Source organism: Jaculus jaculus, chromosome 12 (assembly GCF_020740685.1).
Source record: "Jaculus jaculus isolate mJacJac1 chromosome 12, mJacJac1.mat.Y.cur, whole genome shotgun sequence".
NCBI classification, from domain to species: Eukaryota; Metazoa; Chordata; class Mammalia; order Rodentia; family Dipodidae; genus Jaculus; species Jaculus jaculus.
Window position 1 is genome coordinate 49,214,414 of NC_059113.1, and position 20,048 is coordinate 49,234,461.

The following is a 20,048-nucleotide window of genomic DNA, read 5'->3' on the forward strand; positions in this document are numbered from 1 at the left end:
AGTTCTTTTGTTTATAAGCTGTCCAGTCTGTGGGAACAGACTAGGGTAGGAGATGTAGCTCAGTTTGCAGAGTCCTTTCCTAGCATGCATGAGGCCCTGGATTTGATCTCCAGCACCACATATACTAGAAGTGATGGCACATGCCTGTAATCCCAGAACTTGGAAAGTGGAGGTGAGAAGAATAGAAGTTTGAGGTCATCCTCAACTATATAGCAAGTTTAAAGCAAGCCTGGGCTACATATCTCAAGAAAAACAAAATTTGCTGGGCCTGGTGGTGCACGCCTTTAATCCAGGCACTCAGGAGGCTAAAGTAGGAGGATTGCTGTGAGTTCAAGGCCAGCGTGAGACTATATAGTGAATTCCACAGCAGCCCAGGGTTCCTTGAGTAAAGAAAATGAAACAAGAAACAATAGTAACAACAACAACAACAAAAGAGGGATGGGGAAATGGCTCAGCAATTAAGGTACTTGCCTGCAAAGCCTAACTACCCAGGTTGGATTCCCCATTACCCACATGAGGCTAGATACACCAATTGATACATGCATCTAGAGTTCATTTGCAGTGGCTGAAGGTCCTTGTGCACACATGCTCTACCTCCTTCTTTCTCTGCTTCATATAAATAAATAAATAAAATTCAAATTATTGAAAAATTAGCTCATAATAGAATGTAAGCTTGACCTCCATCTGAGCTGGCTGGCCAGCCCCATACCTGCAGGTAGAGTTCTAGAAACTCAGCCCATATCTCCAGCAGCATGCCCTCTCTGAGCCAGGATCACCATTAGTGGTTAGTGCTCTCTGATTCTTCTTTCTGTGATACACATGCAAACTACTTCACCCAAAGAGATAATGATGACTTGGACACAGGCATCTCAGCACTGCAAAGTCCTGAGGTAGGTTTGTGAGGAAGGGCACATTTCTGGATAGTCACAAATCAGTCAGATGTCCTGCACTGTTCTTTCCCAAATGCTGAAAGCACTAGTGATCAATGGCTTAGTCGGGAACTAACCTTCTGTTATTTACTTACTTATGTATTCACTGGCATGTGTGTTGGTATGGTGTGGGTGAATGCCTAGTGTAGGCACATGTGTCTACTGTGTACATGTGTATGTCTGTGTGTGTACATGTGTGTACCCTGTGCAAAAGCATATGGTGTCTTCTTCTATCACTCTTTTGTTTCTTTGAATTGAAGTCTGTCACTGAACCTGGAGCTGCTGCTTTATTGATCAGACTTGCTGACCAGCAAGACCTAGTAATTCTCCAGTCTCTTCTCCCCACAAGACTGGGGATACCAGTGTATGTGACCATGCTCAGCTGTTTAAATGGGAGTTGGGGATTCAAATGAGGCCCTCTCAGGCCATCATTTTTGGGTGGCAAGTGCTCTTACTTGCTGAGCCATCTCCCCAGCGCCTGTTCTTCTGCGTGTGTGTGTGCGTGTGTGTGTGTGTGTGTGTGTGTGTGTGTGTGTGTGTGTATGTGTGTGTGTGTAGGTAGGTAGGTACATGTGTGCCACAGCATATATGTAAAGGTCAGAGGATAATATCAGGTATCGGCTCTAGATCTGGGACTGGTCAGAGCTCCGGTGTAGGTCAGCAGAGCTGGTGGTGGGAAATCGAGGAAGAACTCCTTTGCTGGGCAGGTTGTGGTAGTGCACATCTGTGACCTCACTCTGGGGAGGCTGAAGCGGGAGAATCTTAAGTCCAAGGCCAGGCTGGGATACATAGTAAGACCTCAAACTAACTCCTCTATGGACTGAGTTCTGACTCTCCCAAATGCACGTGCTGGTGCTGTAATCCAGTGTGACCATATGTGCATATGAGAAAATTCAGGTTCAAAGGCTCATAATAGTGAGGTGTTACTGGGATAGCATGTTGCCCTTCTAAGCAGAAGAAGAAACACCAGGGTCATGTATACACAAAGGAGAAGTCATGTGGGGACACAGTGAGAAGGTGACTATCTGCCTGCAAAGAAGATAAGCTTTGGAAGAAACTAACCTTGCCAGCATTTTGACCTTGGATATCACCCTGCACAGCTATGAGGAAATAAAATCTGTTGTTTAAGCCACCTTGTTTGTGGCTACCTAAGCTGAGCATATACTTTCTCTTGTCCCCTTTACTATTTTGTTTATTTTTATTTATTTATTTGAGAGCAACATACAGGCAGAGAGAGAAAGAGGCAGGTAAGTAGAGAATGGGCACACCAGGGCCTCCAGTCACTGCAAACGAACTCCAGATGTATGTGCCACCTTGTGCATCTGGCTTACGTGGGTCTTGGGGAATTCAGCCTCAAACCGGGGTCCTTAGGCTTCACAGGCAAGCACTTAACCACTCAGCCATCTCTCAGCCCTTGTCCCCTTTACTGTTACCATTCTGTTCTCTAGCTCCATTATACTCTAGGTAAGGTCTGGGAAGAAGGCACATGAAGTTACGAGTACTTTCTGTGTAGGCTCAAGGGCCTCAGTTTTATCCCCAGAACCCATGTAAAATGACACACAGACATACAGACACACACACACACACACACACACACACACACACACACACACCACCCATTAGACAATTACATAAGAAATAAGGAATAGGCTGGGAATAAATACATGAAGCTCTGGGTTCAATTACCAAGCTTGGTAGTGCACTTTTCTACTACCAGCACACAGAGTCAGGAGAGGAGGATCAGAAGTTCAAGGTCATGCTCTACTACATTATGAGTTGTAGGCCAAAGGGAAAAAAGGAAAGAAGAGAAACACAGGGTTAATTAAATGCAAGTACCACTGTACTATGATAGTTGATCTGATAACTGTGGCTCATGAATCCCCATAGGGTGGTTGGTATGACAAGATATTTCAACATATTACTCAAAATGGCTTGTAATTTAAAAGTTAGAATTTGTTAGCCAGGTATGGTGGTGCACGCCTTTCATCCCAGCACTAGGGAGACAGAGGTAGGAGGATTGCCTTCAGTTCGAGGCCACTCTGAAACTACATAGTGAATTCTGGTCAACCTGAGTTAGAGTGAGACCCCCACCTTAAACAACAACAAAAAACTTAGGATTTGTTTATTTTTGTTCACATTTTCAGGCTGCAGTTAACTGCAGATAATTGAAACTGTGGATTTACTTCATCTTTTTCCATCTTGATGGTGGTTGGGAACAGTTACATTAGACCCAAGGATGGAAGCCCTACCCTGAGACCAGCCCTGACCTATGAAAAGTCTATCTCATGGGTGTCTTTAATATAGCTGCTTGGTGTTTGTGCCAAGATATTATTTTCTTCTTGATTGTTCAAGCAAAATAATTTTAGAACATGCTTCCATTTTTTAAAAAGGTTGGAGAAAGGTTGAGGGGTTTGAGCTCGGGCCCAAGGTTCCAGGGTGCAGGGACCACAAAGATGTCAGCTTCATTGGTCCTAGCCACTGGCCGAGCTGTGAGCAAAAGGAAATAGTCCCCCCTGCCCCCCACCCTCACAGCTCTCACCCTGACACCTTCAGCCAAGATGAAACCAAGCAAGATAAAATGGCTTCTTAAAGATAAGCCTGAACATGTAGGTGTGAAAGTGGGTGTTAGCACCAGGGGCTGTGATGGCCTTTCTGATACTCTGGAATATACAAAGACAAAAAGGAGATCGTAATGAAGAAGCTTTTCCAGATAGAGTCCGAGTGTCCATCGGGAAGAAAACACATCTTTTAGGAAGAGAAATGGACTATATTGAAGACAAATTATTCAGTGAATTTGTCTTAACAACCCAAACATCAAAGGAACTTGTGGCTGTGGAAAAGCTTTAACATGTGAAACCTGGAGTCCTGGCTCCCAGCTCCCGGAGAGGATGCCCACAGAGAGCTGAAGAGTTCATGTGACTGTCATGTGCTCAAGATTTATGAAGTGTGGCCACCTTATGGGGGAAAACAAAGTGAAGCATTTTGAAAATGAAAAAAAAAAAGTCAAAGTTCTGTTTTATGTTTTCTGTTGTGTCTGTTGCTTATTTGTGTCTCTCCAGTTGCTATTGGTAACATTCTGGTAATGGCTTCATTTCACAGGTGACACCTATATCTGAAAAATCCTTCTGTGTGCATGTGTATATGATGTGTGCTGCTCATGTGCCATGGCGTGAGTGTGGAGGTCAATGTACAACCGCTGGCGTCTGTCCTTACCTTCCGTCTTGTTGGAGGCAGGGTCTCTTGTCCACTGTTGCTGTTGCAGTTAGTTTACATTGCTGGCAGAAAGAAAGCACTTGAACAAAAGTAGCTTGTGGGAAGAAAGGGTTTATTTAGGTTTATTTATAGACTTTAGGGGAAGCTCCATGATGCTAGGGGAAAGGATGGCAATAGCAGTGGTTGGACGTCACCTCCTGGCCAACATCAGGTAGACAACAGCACCAGGAGAATGTGCCAAACGCTGGCAAGGAGAAGAGGGCCATAACACCCATAAGCCCACCCCCCAACAACACACCTCCTCTAGTAAAACTCCAATTCCCAAATTGCTAACAGCTGGAGACCTAATATTCAGAATACATGAGTTTATGGGGACACCTAATTCAAACCACCACAGTTGCACACACCAGAATGGCTGGCCCAGAAACATCTAGGATCTCTCTCCTGTCTCTGCCTTCATTTTCTCTGATGGAAGGCTGGGGTTATGGACACTTATTATGGCATCTGGATTTTACATGAGTTCTGTGAGTCTGAACTCAGGTCCTTACATTTGCAAAGCAAGTGTTTAACTCATTGAACTATTTCCCCAGCCAAATCCTCATTTTATAAATGAAAACATTGGAATTAAAGACTTCATGAGGTGAAATAGCTATTCTGTAGGTAAGAAATTGGAGTATAAAGCACTGAAATACTTTACTAATATGTCAAAATAATGTAATTATTATATGTCAAAATAATGTAATTATGGGCCTGTGATCCAAAATTCTGTGTTTGAATTTATTAAGTTTCTGATATTTGATAATTCTCATTCAATGTCCTTCTTTGTAAAAAGTATTTTTATTTATTTATTTAAGAGAGATAGAATGAATGAATGAATGAATGAGAAAATGAGAGAATGGATGGGTTCATTAGGGCCTCTTCCCACAGCAAACAAATTCCAGATGCATGTGCTACTTTGTGCATCTGGCTTTACATGGGTACTGGGGAATCAAACCCAGGCTGGCAGGCTTTATAAGGAAGTGACTTTAAATGCTGAGCAATCTCCCCAGCCCTCAATGTCCATCTTGGCATTGTTGTGATGGTCATGGTAGAGTCACTTTTAAGAATAAGCGGTCTGGGGCTGGAGAGATGGCTTAGCAGTTAAGGCACTTGCCTGCAAAGCCAAAGGACCTAGGTTTGATTTCCCCAGGACCCATGTAAACCAGGTACACAAGGTGGGGCATGCATCTGGACTTGTTTGCAATGGCTGGAGGCCCTGGCATACCCCCCTCCTCTCTGCTTTTCTCTCCCAAATAGATAAATAAAAATAAAAAAAATGTTTTAAAAAGAAAAAAAATAAGTGTTCTGATGATAAATCATGTGTTGAGAATACATAAGACCCAGAGTTCAAGTCTCAGCCTTTAGAGAAAACATCACGTTTTTCCATACATTAGGGAAGAAAAATATCTATTTTGAATTTTCCACCAGGCCCTGTGCCCACTGAAACAATGGCAGTTCTCACTTTGTTTTTTTTTCTTTGATTTTTTTTTGTGCATGTGTGTTATGATGAATATGCGTATGCATGTTTGTATGGGTGTTGGCACACATGTGCCTGTCTATGGCTATGTGTGGGCATGAAAGTGTGGGTCAGAGAACAACCTTGGGTGTTGTTCCTTAGGTGTACCATTTATCTGCTATTGAATTTATCACTGGTCTGGAGCTCACCAATTAGGCTAAACTAGGCACTCAATGATTCCAGGGATCTGCATGTCTCTTCTCCCACCCTCACCCCCCAGGACTGTCATTACAAGTGCATACCAGCATGCCTAGCACTTATGTAGGTCCTGGTGATTGAACCGAGGTCCTCTGCTGAACTCAAACACTTCACCAACTGAGCTATCTCCCCAGACCCTCAAGTTTCTGGACTTTGGTGTTGTCCTAATTGTCTACAGTTATTATCTGAGGTTGTTTCATTTCATTTTATTTATTATTATTATTATTTGTTTTTTAAGGGAGGGTCTCATTCTAGTCCAGGCTGACCTGGAATTCACTGTATTATCTCAGGGTGACCTTGAACTCAGGGCGATCCTCTTACCTCTGCCTCCCAAGTGCAGGGATTAAAGGTGTGTGCCACCATGTTCGGCAGTTTGTTTTATTTTAAATAACAGGAATCAAGAGCTTTGTAGAATATATATATATATATACATGTTTATTTTCAAGGTAGGGTTTTGCTGTAGTCCAGGCTGACCTAGAATTCACTATGAAGCCTCAGGGTGGCCTCAAAACAGCAATCCTCTTAACTCTGCCTCCTGAATGTTGGGATTAAAGGCATGTGCCAGCTATATTTTATGATATACTATATTAATATATATTATATATAATATAATAATATTTTACATTATTTAAATTTTTTTAATTTGAAAGAGAAAGAGACAGATAGAGAATGGGCTCACCAGGACCTCCAGCCACTGCACACAAACTCTAGACGCATGTGCCACTTTGTCCATCTGGCTTTACATGGGTACTAGGGAATTAAACCTTAATCCTTTGGCTTTAAAGGCAAGTACCTTAACCACTAGGCTTCAGCCCCAAAACTTTTTGTTTTATAATCATAATTTACTGACCCATTATGAAGTAGTCACAATAATTACAATGGTTGAGGCATAAGCAAAATTTTGTGTTTTCACTGGGTCTGGTGGAGAAAACCCATAATCTCAGGTATCTGGGAGACTGAGGCAGAAGGACCTGTTGTTGGAGTCCAGCCTGAGCAGCATAAGGAAACTCTGTATAAGACAAAACAAAAACAAAACAGAAAAAAACCATGAAGTTTCCTAGTTGTAGTTACCTTCTCATTGCTGGGACAAAACACATGACCAGGAGCCACTTATGGGAGGAAAGCTTTATTTTAGGCTTATGGTATAGGGACAGAAGTTTTATCTTGCCAGGAAAAGAATGGAATAAGCAAGATCTTGTTAGATATTTGTGTGGAAGTAGTTGGAATGAGCTGGGTAGCTCTGACAAGCTGGGATAATAAGCCTCAAGGTCAAGTCTCCAGCAACACTCCTCCTCCAGCAAGGCTCAACATCTCAAATTGCCACCAGCTGGAGACCATATTTTCAAAACACATGAGGCTAGGGGGAATATCTCATTCAAACCACCAAAGGTAGTACAGTAAATTCCTATACTTTTATGCTGTTTTGTATTTATTTTTTATATTAATTAATTAATTAATTAATTAATTTATGAGAGAGAGAGAGGAGAGAGACAGAGAGAATGGCAGGACCTCTAGCCACTGTAGATGAACTCTAAACACATGCGCCACCATGTGCATATGGCTTATGTGGGTTCTGGGGAATTGAACCTGGGTCCTTTCCAGGCAAGCAAGCACTTTAATTGTTAATCCAACTCTTCATCCCTTTGTATTTATTTTTAAGATGAGTTTTATACCATAGATAGGACCCAGTCATCCTTGAAGGTTTCTGGGTTTGGTCCTCCCCTAGTTCTCAATGTGGCCCACCCAGGTTCTATAAAACTATCTCCTGGGGGCCCTATCCTAAGGTGCTGAGGGCTATAACTTGACCCTCTACACTGACCCTTACACCCCACTTAGATAGCTAGACATGCCACAATGACCCCCTCTAGTCAGCAGGACTCCACAAATCTGGATTCTGAAACCTACCAATTAAAACCCATAATGAGAAATGAAGTCCCTGGCCCTTGTTGAACCTACCTCTTCTTCCTCCTCTTTCCCTCCTTACCCTTCTTCTCTTTTCTCTTGTCTACTGTTTGGCCTCCTTGTCATCCCCAGAGCCTCATCTGCCTCCACAGACCTCAAATCCAAATTAAGAGAACCTGTTATAGCAACATTTTCAATACCTAGCAAAGTGAACACTGTTATCAGAAAAGAGCCAGGAAGGATCCAAAGTTTTCCTAGTCCTAACCTTTAAGAGAAATTTCCCACCTGAAATTTTATGAAAGAAACAATAAGGGTGTCCAAAGGTTATTTCTGCAGTAGAAATAGAAACAGAATTCCACTGGCTCTTTCTATTTGGATAAAAGCCAAGCAGGTACACAACCTTGGAGAAACTTGCACTTATACACAAAATGCATGACAGTAGAAATTGCGTGACAATATGCTCAAAGCGCCACATTCTAAAATCATTATTCCTAAACAGATTTTCTCTGTTGAGACCAGGCCTCAAAGTCACAGGGATCTGCCTATATCTGCCTTCCCTGAGATCTGATACTAAGCCAGGTAACAGAAAATTCTCAAGGAGTTTCTGGAAGAGCTTCAGGCTCTGAATTTCACCTCAGCCTGTTCTATGCCTAGTGGGCTTTGGCTGAGTCCAGCTCTAGTTAAGACTCTCAGGTACAGGGCTGGGAAGATAGCTAAGTGGTTAAAGGTGCTTGTTTGCCAAGCCTGCTGGCCGGGGTTCAATTTCCCAGTACCTATATAAAGCCAGATGCTTTATTTCTGGAGTTCATTTGCAGAAGCAAGTGGCCCTGGCTCCGTATCTCTTGCAAGCAAATAAAGATACATTAACCAAACAAACAAACAGAAAAAAAAACAACACTGTCAGCCAGGTGTGGTGGTGCATGTCTTTAATTCCAGAGGCAGAGGTAGCTACCCTGAGACTACATAGTGAATTCCAAGTCAGACTGGGGCTACAGTGAAACCCTACCTCAAAAAACGAAACCAAACAAACAAACTACCACAACAAAAAACCCCAAGAACACCACTGTCACTTACAGGAAAGGGTGGGCCCTTAGGTGGGCATAATGATGTAGTTTAGTTTAGTTTATCAGGCGCCTATAATAACAATCAGAGGACTCACACTGTCCTACCACTCAGTTCAGGAAAAACTAAGGAGATGGAAGATTTTCCCTCTCTTAACACAATAACCCTGCTATGGGGGGTTTTAGGTTCACACCCTTGTTCCTGGCAACTCTAGCAAGATAAGCTCCGTTACCCATCATCATCAATCAATATGCCAATTAGAGAGACAAGTGAAAATCAAAGAACTGAGATTTATTCACTGTGGCCACACTGCTAAGAGGAACCAATAAAGGATTCAATGTCTCTCATGTCCCTAATGTTACAAGAATTTAGGTTTCAGTAGAGGGCCAGAAGCATGCACCACTAAGCACTACTGGTCAAGGTGTGATCCAGCCCATTACTGTGTCCAGTCTGTTTCTGCAACGTGGTCTGACAATTTGCCAGAACTGTGTGAAATCTCTTTCTGGGAGAGAAGTCCCTCTTGCAGGCAGGCATCAGGGCTTCAGCCTTTCCCTGCCCCCAGCAAGGGATTCGGGGGAAATTCCAGTTCTTTAGGGTCCACTGTCGCAGCAGAAGAGAGGGACCCGGTTTCTTCACTCCTGCCAGGATAGTTACAATACCAGGGCATCGCCAAAGGTGTGCAGGGAGGTAAAAATCTCTTTGGGTACGTCAGACAATTCTCTCAGCACGTCCAAAGCTTTGCAACAAAGACATTATCTCCTTACCTAATGATAAGCCAGTACTGCACACGCCAGACAATGAAGTGTGGCAGGTTGCAACCTGAGCGGCTCCCAAACTGTGGCCTGGGCGTGGTCCGGGTTGAGGGGGCGTGGCCACCCGGTGAGGGGCGTGGTTAGTGGGGGGTGCGCATGCGCACAGTGCCTTGAGGGGGCGGAGCGGCGGGCGCACGGTGTAAACACACAACATGGCGGCGGCGGGCGCCCTGCAGACAGGCCGCGCCCGCCTGCTGGCCGCTTGCTGCACTCGGCTCGCCGTGGGCTGGAGGCTTTCGGGCCCGTGTGCGGTCCGGCGGCCGGGCCCGGCGGCCTGGTTGCCCACGGCGGCCGGGGGCCCCGCCCTGAGGCGGAATTACAGCTCCGAGGGGAAGACGGAGGACGAGCTGCGGGTGCGGCACCTGGAGGAGGAGAACCGAGGTGAGCAGCCCACTGCTGGCTCCGGGCGGCCACCGGCGGGCAGGTGACATCCCAGGCCCCGCCCCGCCCCGCCCCGTGTCCACGTCGCGTGGCGCGTCTCCATCCGCGCGGGCTGGGGGAATGCCTCACCCGAGAGCCAAGGTCAGCCCCCGGGCCTGCCGTCGCTGCCTCTGCCTGTGCCGGTCCTGGCTGTCACGTCATCTCAGGTGTAGGCATAGAGCTGTGGGAGCTACAGTGAGCACGCCTTTGGTTACTGCGAAGGATTTTTACATCTATTTTATCCTACAAAGTTAGTTTTGGGGGGCTGTCACACTCCAGTTAAACAATTTTGAATTCCCTCCTTTTTTGTCTTTAACTCTAGGGTCAGGATATCTAGGGTGATTCTCATCCTGCCCTTGGGCTCCCTGTCCCAGGAGCAGACAGATACTTGAACAATGCATTCCAGAGCAGAGGGTAAAATGCTGAGCACTACTGAGGCCCCTGTTCCTCCTTCAGTTGCAGTATAACCTAAAGGGGTCATGAATATGGTATCGCCCACACTGAAGCAATGGACCAACCTCTCATTTAATTGTGTTAGAAGGGTGGTGTTTGTGCGTGGTCGAGTGTGTAGGTCCAGGAGCCTGTACTTGCTACAACATGCATGTGGATGTGCATGTGGACACGAGAAGACACCCTCGGGCATTAGTCCTTGCTTTCCACCTTCTTTGCCAGGGTATCTTTGTGTCCTTTTGCAAACATAGGGATTCCTGTCTCCACCTCCCACCTCCTTGTAGGAATGCTGGGATTGTAGACCCTGGCACTAGAGAGGACGCTGGTAGGTGAATTCTGGGGATCTGAATTCAGGGTCTCATGCTTGTGCAGTAAGTGGTTTTACCCACCAGACTATCTTCCCACCCCTAATTTTGACACCCATTTATTTAGCACCATAATCTTTAATTAATATTTTTTTATTTCTAATACTTTATTTACAAGCAGAGACAGATAGAGGGAAAGAGAGACAGATGACAGAATGGGCATGCCAGGACCTCTAACTGCTGCAAAGTAACTCCAGATGCATGTGACACTTTGTGCATCTGGCTTTATGTAGGTACTGGGAATTGAACTCTGGTCCTTAGGCTTTGCAGGTAAGTGCCTTAACCACTGAGCCATTTAGTCCCAAGCACAACATAATTTTTTTTTTCCAAGGTAGGATCTCCCTCTAGCCTAGGCTGAACCAGAATTTACTATGTTGTCTCAGGGTATCCTTGAATTCATGGCGATCTACCTACCTTTGCCTGCAGAATAATCTTTTTTATTTTATTTTGTTTGGTGTGGTGTGTGTGGTGTATGCACATGTGTGCAGATGAACATGCCCTATGCACACACTTGCAGAGACCAGAGGAGAACATTGGATGACCTGTCATTCACCCCTGTGTTTCCGGGAGAAAGTCTCTCACTGAACCCGGAGCTGCCTTTTTCAGTCAGATTGGCTGACCAGTGAGTCCTGGTGATTCTCCATTCTCTACTCCCCACAGCCTGGGGTTACAGGTGTGTGCAGCCAATCTGTTTACATGTGTGCTTGGGAATCAAATTCAGGGTGAATCAGGCCCTTCCAGGCCCTCATGCTTGTGCAGCAGACATTTCTTAACGTTGAACCATCTTCCAGCCCCCAGCATGTTCTTAATGAATGCAAATTGGGTGGAAGAAGATAATAGCACCTAGAAGACAGTTTAGTAAATTCACATATTTTCAGTTCATCTGAAACGTATTAATTATTAGGGCATCCTGGCATCTTAAGACTAACCCAGCATTCTTTTGAGGTTTTGCAAAACATGGCAACCAGGTTTGGCTAATGTTGCTTTACCGTTGATCCAGCAGTAAGTAGTGAAAGAACAGTGTGAGGTCCAGTGTACTGCAGGGAAGGAGCCTCCTGGTGCCTTTGTCACAGATAAGTGCAGAATTTGATGCTCTCAGCCTTTCAGGAATTTGAGATTTCTCCTGTGTCAGAGAAGCACCAAAATTTGCAGTGGCTAGCTGGGCAGCAGTGCTGATACAGACCATTTTCATCTTGCAGCTATTGTCAGGGCTCTGTGTCATTTGCTGCATGGGTCTAATGACTATTGCTTGAGCTGTTCATTCACACTGCTGGGTTTTAGAGTAGCAGTCCTTGTCAGCAATGCCTGCAGGGCCTTCTCCACCTTAGATGCTTTTTATATTCTTTCTTCTGCTCTTTCTGCATATGTCTCCTGGGATGACCCTCCATTTCCCCCACCAACCTTCTTTCCTGCAGTGTGGAAATCTTGCCCTACAATTGTGACCAATTCCAAAGACCATTTTTATTATTATTATTTTTTTTTTTGGTTTTGTTTTTTCAAGGTAGGGTCTCACTTTAGCCCAGGCTGACCTGGGATTCACTATGGAGTCTCAGGGTGGCCTCGAACTCATGCAATCCTCCTACCTCTGCCTCCTGAGTGCTGGGATTAAAGGTGTGCGCCATCATGCCCGGCTCCCAAAAACCATTTTTTTGAACCTGTTGGGACAACTTCTAGCAGGAACAGGGCACACAAGCAAATGAATAGTGCAAAGTCACTGCTGATACTTGTTTTTCTTCCCAACCACATCTGGATTCAAAGTCTTTCCTGATACTCGTCTTTCTTCCTGCTCTGCATCTGGATTCAAAGTCTTTCCTGATACTCGTCTTTCTTCCTGCTCCGCATCTAGATTCAAAGTCTTTGCTGATACTCGTCTTTCTTCCTGCTCCACATCTGGATTCAAAGACTTTGCTGATACTCGTCTTTCTTCCTGCTCCACATCTGGATTCAAAGTCTACTGATACTTGTCTTTCTTCCTGCTCTGCATCTGGGTTCAAAGTCTTTGCTGATACTCATCTTTCTTCCTGCACCTCATCTGGATTCAAAGTCTTTCTTGACACCTTTCTTTTTTCGCCACATCTAGATTCAGAGATCTCAAGCAAAAATTTCTTTTTCTTTTTTGAGAGAGAAACAGGCAGGTAGAGAGAGAGAGAGATAAAGCGATAGAGAGACAGAGAGAGAGAGAGTGTTTAGGCATGTCAGGGCCTCCAGCCACTGCAAACAAATTCCAGATGTGTGCGCCCCCTTGTGCATCTGGCTTACATGGTTCCTGGGGAATTGAACCTGGGTCCTTTAGCTTTCTAGGCACACACCTTAACTGCTAAGCAGTCTCTCCAGCCCCTTGAGCAAAAATTTCTTTGAGCCAGTGTGGTGGCCCATGCCTTTAATCCTAGCACTTGGGAGGCAGAGGTAGGAGGGTTGCTGTGAGTTTGAGGTCACCCTGAAACTACATAGTGATTTAGCCTGTATGAGTTAGAGTGAGACCCTTCCTCCAAAAACCAAAAAAAAAAAATTTTTTTTCTTTGAAATCTTCTGTGCTTTACTTATTCCCTCCTTATCCAACCCAGTCCAGTGGGCTGCTACTGCAGAGGTCTGCTAGTATGTCTTTTTGTGCTCTAAAATGTATGTATGTATGTATGTACATATATGCATATATATGTATATATGATAGATAAATATAGATATTGATATGCTTTATGATTATGTGAATTATATATCAATAATGTTTATTCTTTAAAATTTTGTATTTTTTTTGTGTGTGTACGCATGTGTGCATAAATATATGCCAGAGATTCCTGCTGCTGCAGATGAACACCATATGCCTACCATATTTTGGTCCAGCTTTACATGGGTGCTGGGGAATTGAAGCTGGGCTGCCAGGCTTTGTAGACAACCTCCTTTAACTACTGAGCCATCTCCTCAGCCCCAAGTTTTATTTATCATTTCATTTTTTGGGTTTGCGTATGGTATATGGGTGGTGATTCGATTCACGTGTCTACCATAAACTTAGGTATTCCGAACGCCAGTCTCCCCAGCTGATGGCAATTAGAAATTAAAGCCTTCTGGAGGCAGTGTATTGCTGCAGTCAGGTCTGCATTGCTGGTAAAAAATCACCCGACCAAGAGCTTGTGGGAAAAAGAGGTTTATTTTGGCTTACAGGCTTGAGGGGAAGCTCCACAATGGCAGGGAAAATGATGGCATGAGCAGAGGGTGGACATCACCCCCTGGCCAACATCAGGTGGACAGTAACAACAGGAGAGTGTGCCGAACACTGGCATGGAGAAACTGGCTATAGTACCCATAAGCCTGCCCCCAACAATTAATATCAGATGATATTAATTTTCAAATCTCCATCAGCTGGGAACCTAGCATCCAGAACACCTAAGTTTATGGGGAACAGCTGAATCAAACCACTATAGGTGTTATAGCCAGTTTCCTCATGCCACTGTTTGGCACTCTCTTCTGTTCCTGTTGTCCACTTGATGTTGGTCAGGGGGTGATATCCACCCTCTGCTCATGTCATTGTTTTCCCCTGCCATTATGGAGCCTTCCTTCAAGTCTGTAAGTGAAAATAAATCCTTTTTTTTCCTAAAAGCTGCTCTTGGTTGAGTGATTTCTGCCAGCAGTGCGAACCTGACTGCATTAAATTGCATGTGTGTGCAGGTATGTGCTCCCTTGTGCATGTGTTTGGAGGCCAGACTAGAATGTTGGGTCTCCTTCTCTATTGCTCTTCTGCTTTGTTTCCTGGAGATGAAGTTTTACTGAATTTGGGTGGAGCTGCTCTCTTTTGGTCAGACTGGTTGGCCAGTGAGCTCCAGCAATTTTGTCTCCACCCCATCAGGACTGGAGTTACAGGTGTATGTGGGACATGCCTATCGTTTTTGTTTCTGTTTTGTTTTTGTTTTTTGTTTTTTGTTTTTCGAGTTAGGGTCTCACTTTAGATCAGGATGACTTGGAATTCACTATGTAGTCTCAGGGTGGCCTGGAACTCATGGCGATCCTCTTACCTCTGCCTCCCAAGTGTTGGTATTAAAGGCGTGCCCCACCACTTCTGGCTATGCCTGTCTTTTATGTGGGTATTGGAGCTTAAACTCAGAGGTTTCCTGCTGAGCCAGCTCCCTGGATCCAAGTTTTAGTTTAATTTAATTAATTAATTTATTTATTTTAAGGTAGGGTCTCATTGTAGCTCAGGCTGACCTGGATCTCACTCTGTAGTCCCAGGCTGGCTTTGAACTTAATAGTAATGCTCCTACTTTTATCTCCTGAGTGGTGGGAGTAGTGGTGTGTGTTGTGTTATTGTTTATTAAAATATGATTCATGTATCATAATACAGTGTTCAAAATACACAGTTTACTATTTTCATAGCCTGTAACTATCTCCACAATCCAATTTTACAGTATTTTTATACACCCCAAATAAACCCTCTAGTCTTTGGCAATGGTACCTCATTTGCCCAGCCCTGTGAATATTTACCTGCTTTGTTTCAAGAGGTTTGTTCACTTCTGACTAGGTCCGTTCCTACTTCTTTTATTCTTTTTGATGGTATTGTGAATGGAATTGTTGTCTTAATTTCATTTTCAGATCTCTCATTGATATTATATAGAATTATGTGTTTGGTCTGTGAACCTTGTGTTGTTCCCTTTGGTGAACTCATTCAAAAGAGTGTTTTCTACTGTAGTTAGGTCTTCTGTTATGATAGATCAAGTAGGTGGGTGATGATGGTCTTTAGGTCAGCTTTGCAATTCTATGCCAGCTGGGTCTGTCAGTTGCTGGTAGAAGTAAGTTCAAATCTGTAACTGTATCATGATTTGTCTTTTTCTCTTTGTAGTTCTCCTGCTTCGGTCATTACATAGAGACACATTAAGGATTTTTATGTCTTTTAGGAGAAATGACCTCCTTTTCACTGTGTAATGCCCCTCTTTCTAGTGAAACTTTTCCTTGCTCTGAAATCAACTTTCTCTGAAATTAATATAGCTGTTCTAGCTTCCATTTATTAGTGCCAGTATGATCTATCTTTCTAAAATCAATATGTCAGGCTGGGGACAAGGCTCAGTGATTAAAGTGCTTGCTTGCAAAGCCTTGCCGGTTTGGGTTCATTCCTCAGTACCCATATGAAGCCAGATGCAAAAAGTGCAGGATGTGTCTAGAACCTTCATGCATCAGCAAGAGGCCCTGGCTCACCCATACTCTATCTCCCTCTCTTCCTCCCTTCTTGCAAATAAATAAATAAAATCTATATATATCTTTATAGACCATTACAAACTTATTTTTTATATATAGTGTGATGCTGTCTTTGACTTTTGGCTTTTTTATCCAGGGGTGGGAGTGTTGGGGATAGAACCAGTGCCAAATGCATACAAGGCAAGCACTGTTTTACTGAGTTATTCCCCCTAGTGCTGTGATTTTTTTTTTTAAGTTAGTGTTATTTAGACCATTCACATTTGAAGTTACTATTAAGGTTTGCCTTATGTTTTCTGTCTTGTTTAACTCGATCCTTTGTTGCTTCTTTATTTCTGCTTATGAATGTGGCATGGTGTGTGGTATATGCATGCTTATGTGCCCTTGTGGTACCCTATGTGCTTGCTTGCCTGCAGTGGCTGGAGTGCAATGTCAGATGTTCTGCTCTGCTGTCACTTTTCTGCAGTTCTTATTTAATCCAGAGTCTCTTACTAATCCTGTAGCTTGCTTTTTTGGGGGGGGGTGTGTGCCAATGATTCCCTGGTCTCTCCTTCATACTTGCTGTTTAACTTGCTTCTGGAGATTTTAACTTGGGTGGTCACAGGTCCCCTTAGACCCTCATACCTGAGTATGAGGTATACTTAATTGCTGAGCCATCTTTTCAGCCCTGTTTTAAAATTTTTTCTTGGTCTTGCAACATACATTTCCAACTAAGTCTACTTCACAATATCAGTCACTGCTTCTTGGTAGTGAAACCAGGAAAGTGCCCAGTGTTCTTTCCTGTCCCCGTAGCATGGCTGTTGTCACTTCCTTTCTCTGAGCTGTGGTCCCTTCACTATTACGGTTATCTTTTAGGCCAATTTAAGAATCATGAATTAGGAAGAACCTTGAAGAACTTACTTTAGTAGTTTATTAAAATTTTTCATATAATCTGGTTCTGTGGACGAGCACAAATAGAAAGTATTGTTCTTGGGAAGGTACAAATACAGAATGAGGGAAGTGAGAAAGACTCTTGGGTGGGTACATTTGAATGAGAGTTAGGATAAACTGTAAGTTTGACATTATAGGTCATACATACTTCTTAGTGTTTTGTACCTAAAGAGTCTGTAAGTCTGTCTGCTCAGATCATACTTTCTAAACTGTTCCCAGGGCTTGTGGAAGAAATAGGTTTTCAGGCCTGAACAGGGTGAGTGTAAGAGAACCCTGACTTCACATGTCAGAAATGAAGGAAATGCTCAAGTGGTAGAGTATGTCAGGTTAGAGAAAGAGGCTCCCAGAGCCTCTGAGGCTTGGCCACAGGTATGAACATTTGAACATCACAATGTTTCATGATGCTTATGGACTGTAGACTTTGGGTTAAGAATCTGTGAAGTCATTGCGACACTCAGTTTCAGAGGAGGAGAGAAATTGTGTTTATAGGGTGATATAGAAAGCCCCCATTTTGGAACCACCAGTGTGGTAATAAGTGTATAATCATGTCAGCTTGAGGTATACATCCTTCCATTTTTTTCCCCATAAGAATAACTACCTATCCTACACTGAAATACCTTCATCTTTGCTCATTGAAGTGAAAAGCTGTTTTTGTTATAAAGGAAATGCTCAGATACTTGATTCTGTTTTGCTTTCACTCTGTATGTTACACTCCTATGTTACTTTGGATACCAAAATGTTTTGTTGGGTGCTAGAGAAAGAACCCAGGGCTTTGCATGCAGTAGGCAAGCATTCTACCCGTTAGCTATATTTCCATACCCTAATTGTTAAAATTCTATAAATGATAGGACTGCAACCAGTCCTCCCTCTTTCTTTCCTTTACCATTATTTTTGTTGTTTTCTTTGTTCTTGCTGCATTATTTTTTACATAAATTTTAGCATCATTATGCCTAGTTTCAGACTAAAGCAAGACTGAAACTGAGCAGGGCAAACTCCAAATCCTGCAGCTCCATATCTGATGTCTGGGACTGGTGATGAGGTCATGCTCCATAGGGCTTAGGTGGTCCCAGCACTCCAGCTCTGCTGCCCACAGCACTCCTAGCCTCTTCATGGGGAGCTTCACTCTGTGCCTGCAGCTATCTTTGGTAGGCATCCCATGGCTCTGGTATATCAGACATACCTGGGGTCTCCATTACAACTTGGGCTTACCTCTGTAGCTTCATGAAGGGGTCTATCAGGGCTTCCTTGGAGAGGCTTTGATCGTACCACACATAACATACCCTCAGCAGCTCTCTAGGCCCATTGAGCAAAACTTTATGACACCCTAATCTTTCATGCCTCCAAAACCAGTATCATATGAACAATACTGCCAAGTTCTTTTTAAAAATGTTTTATTTTATTTATTTATTTTACTTAGAGAGAGAAAGAGAATTGGTGCACCAGAGCCTCCAGCCACTGTAAACAGATTCCAGTCATGTATCACCTTGTGCATCTGGCTTACATGGGCATTGGGGAATCAAACCTGGGTCCTCAGACTTTGCAGGCAAGAGCCTTAACTGCTAAGCCATCTCTCTGATACCAGCTTGGGTTGTAGCCTGCTCTCCCTGGACCACAACTACAGCAGTTTCTGTATGTGTTCCAGGCTGACCTGGCAAAGCACATCCCTTGGTATTGTGTTTGATCAGGGAAGGCTTTCTTCCATCAAATGAATTTGAAGTTTTCTTAATTAAGGTGGAGCCTCCAGTGGGTGGGGCTTTGTTCTCAAGGCACATTTCCTATTATCTCAAGAGATTCTCTTCAATGGTGTTGATCTCATTAACAATAATAGCTGCCTTCTTTTTTTTTTCTTTTTCTTTTTCCTTTTCCTTTCCTTTTTCTTTTACCTTTTCCTTTTCTTTGTCTTTTTCTTTTTGATTTTTTTTTCAAATTTTTATTTATTTGAGAGCAACAGACAGAGAGAGAAAGAGGCAGATACAGAGAGAGAGAGAGAGAATGGGCGCGCCAGGGCCTCCAGCCACTGCAAATGAACTCCAGACGTGTGAGCCCCCTTGTGCATCTGGCTAACGTGGGTCCTGGGGAATCAAGCCTCAAACCGGGGTCCTTAGGCTTCACAGGCAAGCACTTAACTGCTAAGCCATCTCTCCAGCCCTCTTTTTGATTTTGTGAGGCAGGGTGTCACTCTAGCCCAGGTTGACTTGGAATTCACTATGTAGTCTCAGGCTGGCCTCGAATTCACAGCGATCCTCCTGTCTCTCCCTCCCAAGTGCTGAAATTAAAGGCATGTGCTACCATGCCTGCCTCATATTCATTTCTATATATATATGTTACTTATTAGAGAGAAAGAATGCATGCACCAGGGCCTCTAGCCACAGCAAATGAACTCCAGTGCCTGTACCACCTTGTACATCTGGCTTATGTGGATACTGGGGAATCGAACCTGGGTCTTTAGGCTTGGCAGACAAGTACCTTAATGGCTTAAGCCACCCCTCCAGCCCAGATAGCTGCTTTCTTAACATGAGTGTGAATGCTATCCTGTCTTGATATTTTCTCTACCAATCAAAATGAGTCCATTTTGGCTTTATTCAAGTCCTCAAGATGCAGGTAGAATACACTCCGTTTCTTTGCCAGTACATAATGTGAACTGCCTTTAGCATAGTTCCTGATAGGTTCCTTGTTCATTTCTGAAACTTTATGAGCCAGGCCTGCACTGTCTGCATTTCTCTCAGCATTTTGGCCTTTCAAATTTCCAGCAGAATGGTTCAGTAAGCTCTGATTACAGCATCCTAAGGCTTTTCTAGCCCAAACCTTTAAACTCTTTCACATTCTTCCACAAACCAAAGGACCTGGAACTACATGGCCTGATTAATTATAACCACAGCCCCACTCTGGAGTTGCTACTTTACATTGCTTATACTATCTTCTTTTTTTAAAAATTTATTTTTGTTTATTTAGTTGAGAGTGACAGACAGAGAGAGAAAGAGGCAGAGAGAGGGGGGGGGGGAGGAGAGAGAGTGGGCATGCCAGGGCTTGTAGCCAC

General features: G+C 43.7%; 1 protein-coding gene and 1 pseudogene across 2 annotated transcripts in view; both read left to right on the top strand.

Moving 5' to 3' along the window:
• The first annotated feature begins 3,382 nt into the window (after positions 1–3,382).
• Positions 3,383–3,835, top strand: LOC101599521 (annotated as a pseudogene).
• A 5,988-nt stretch (positions 3,836–9,823) lies between these two features.
• Auh (AU RNA binding methylglutaconyl-CoA hydratase) overlaps positions 9,824–20,048 on the top strand; it is a 129,166-nt gene continuing 118,941 nt past the window's right edge. The window contains exon 1 of one of the 2 annotated variants that reach the window (XM_004668347.2): positions 9,824–10,052. In XM_004668347.2, coding sequence (XP_004668404.1) covers positions 9,824–10,052 — 229 coding nt within the window. Of the gene's footprint in view, positions 10,053–11,456; positions 11,580–20,048 lie in introns of those variants that run through there. The other variant, XM_045131167.1, reaches the window with a different exon arrangement.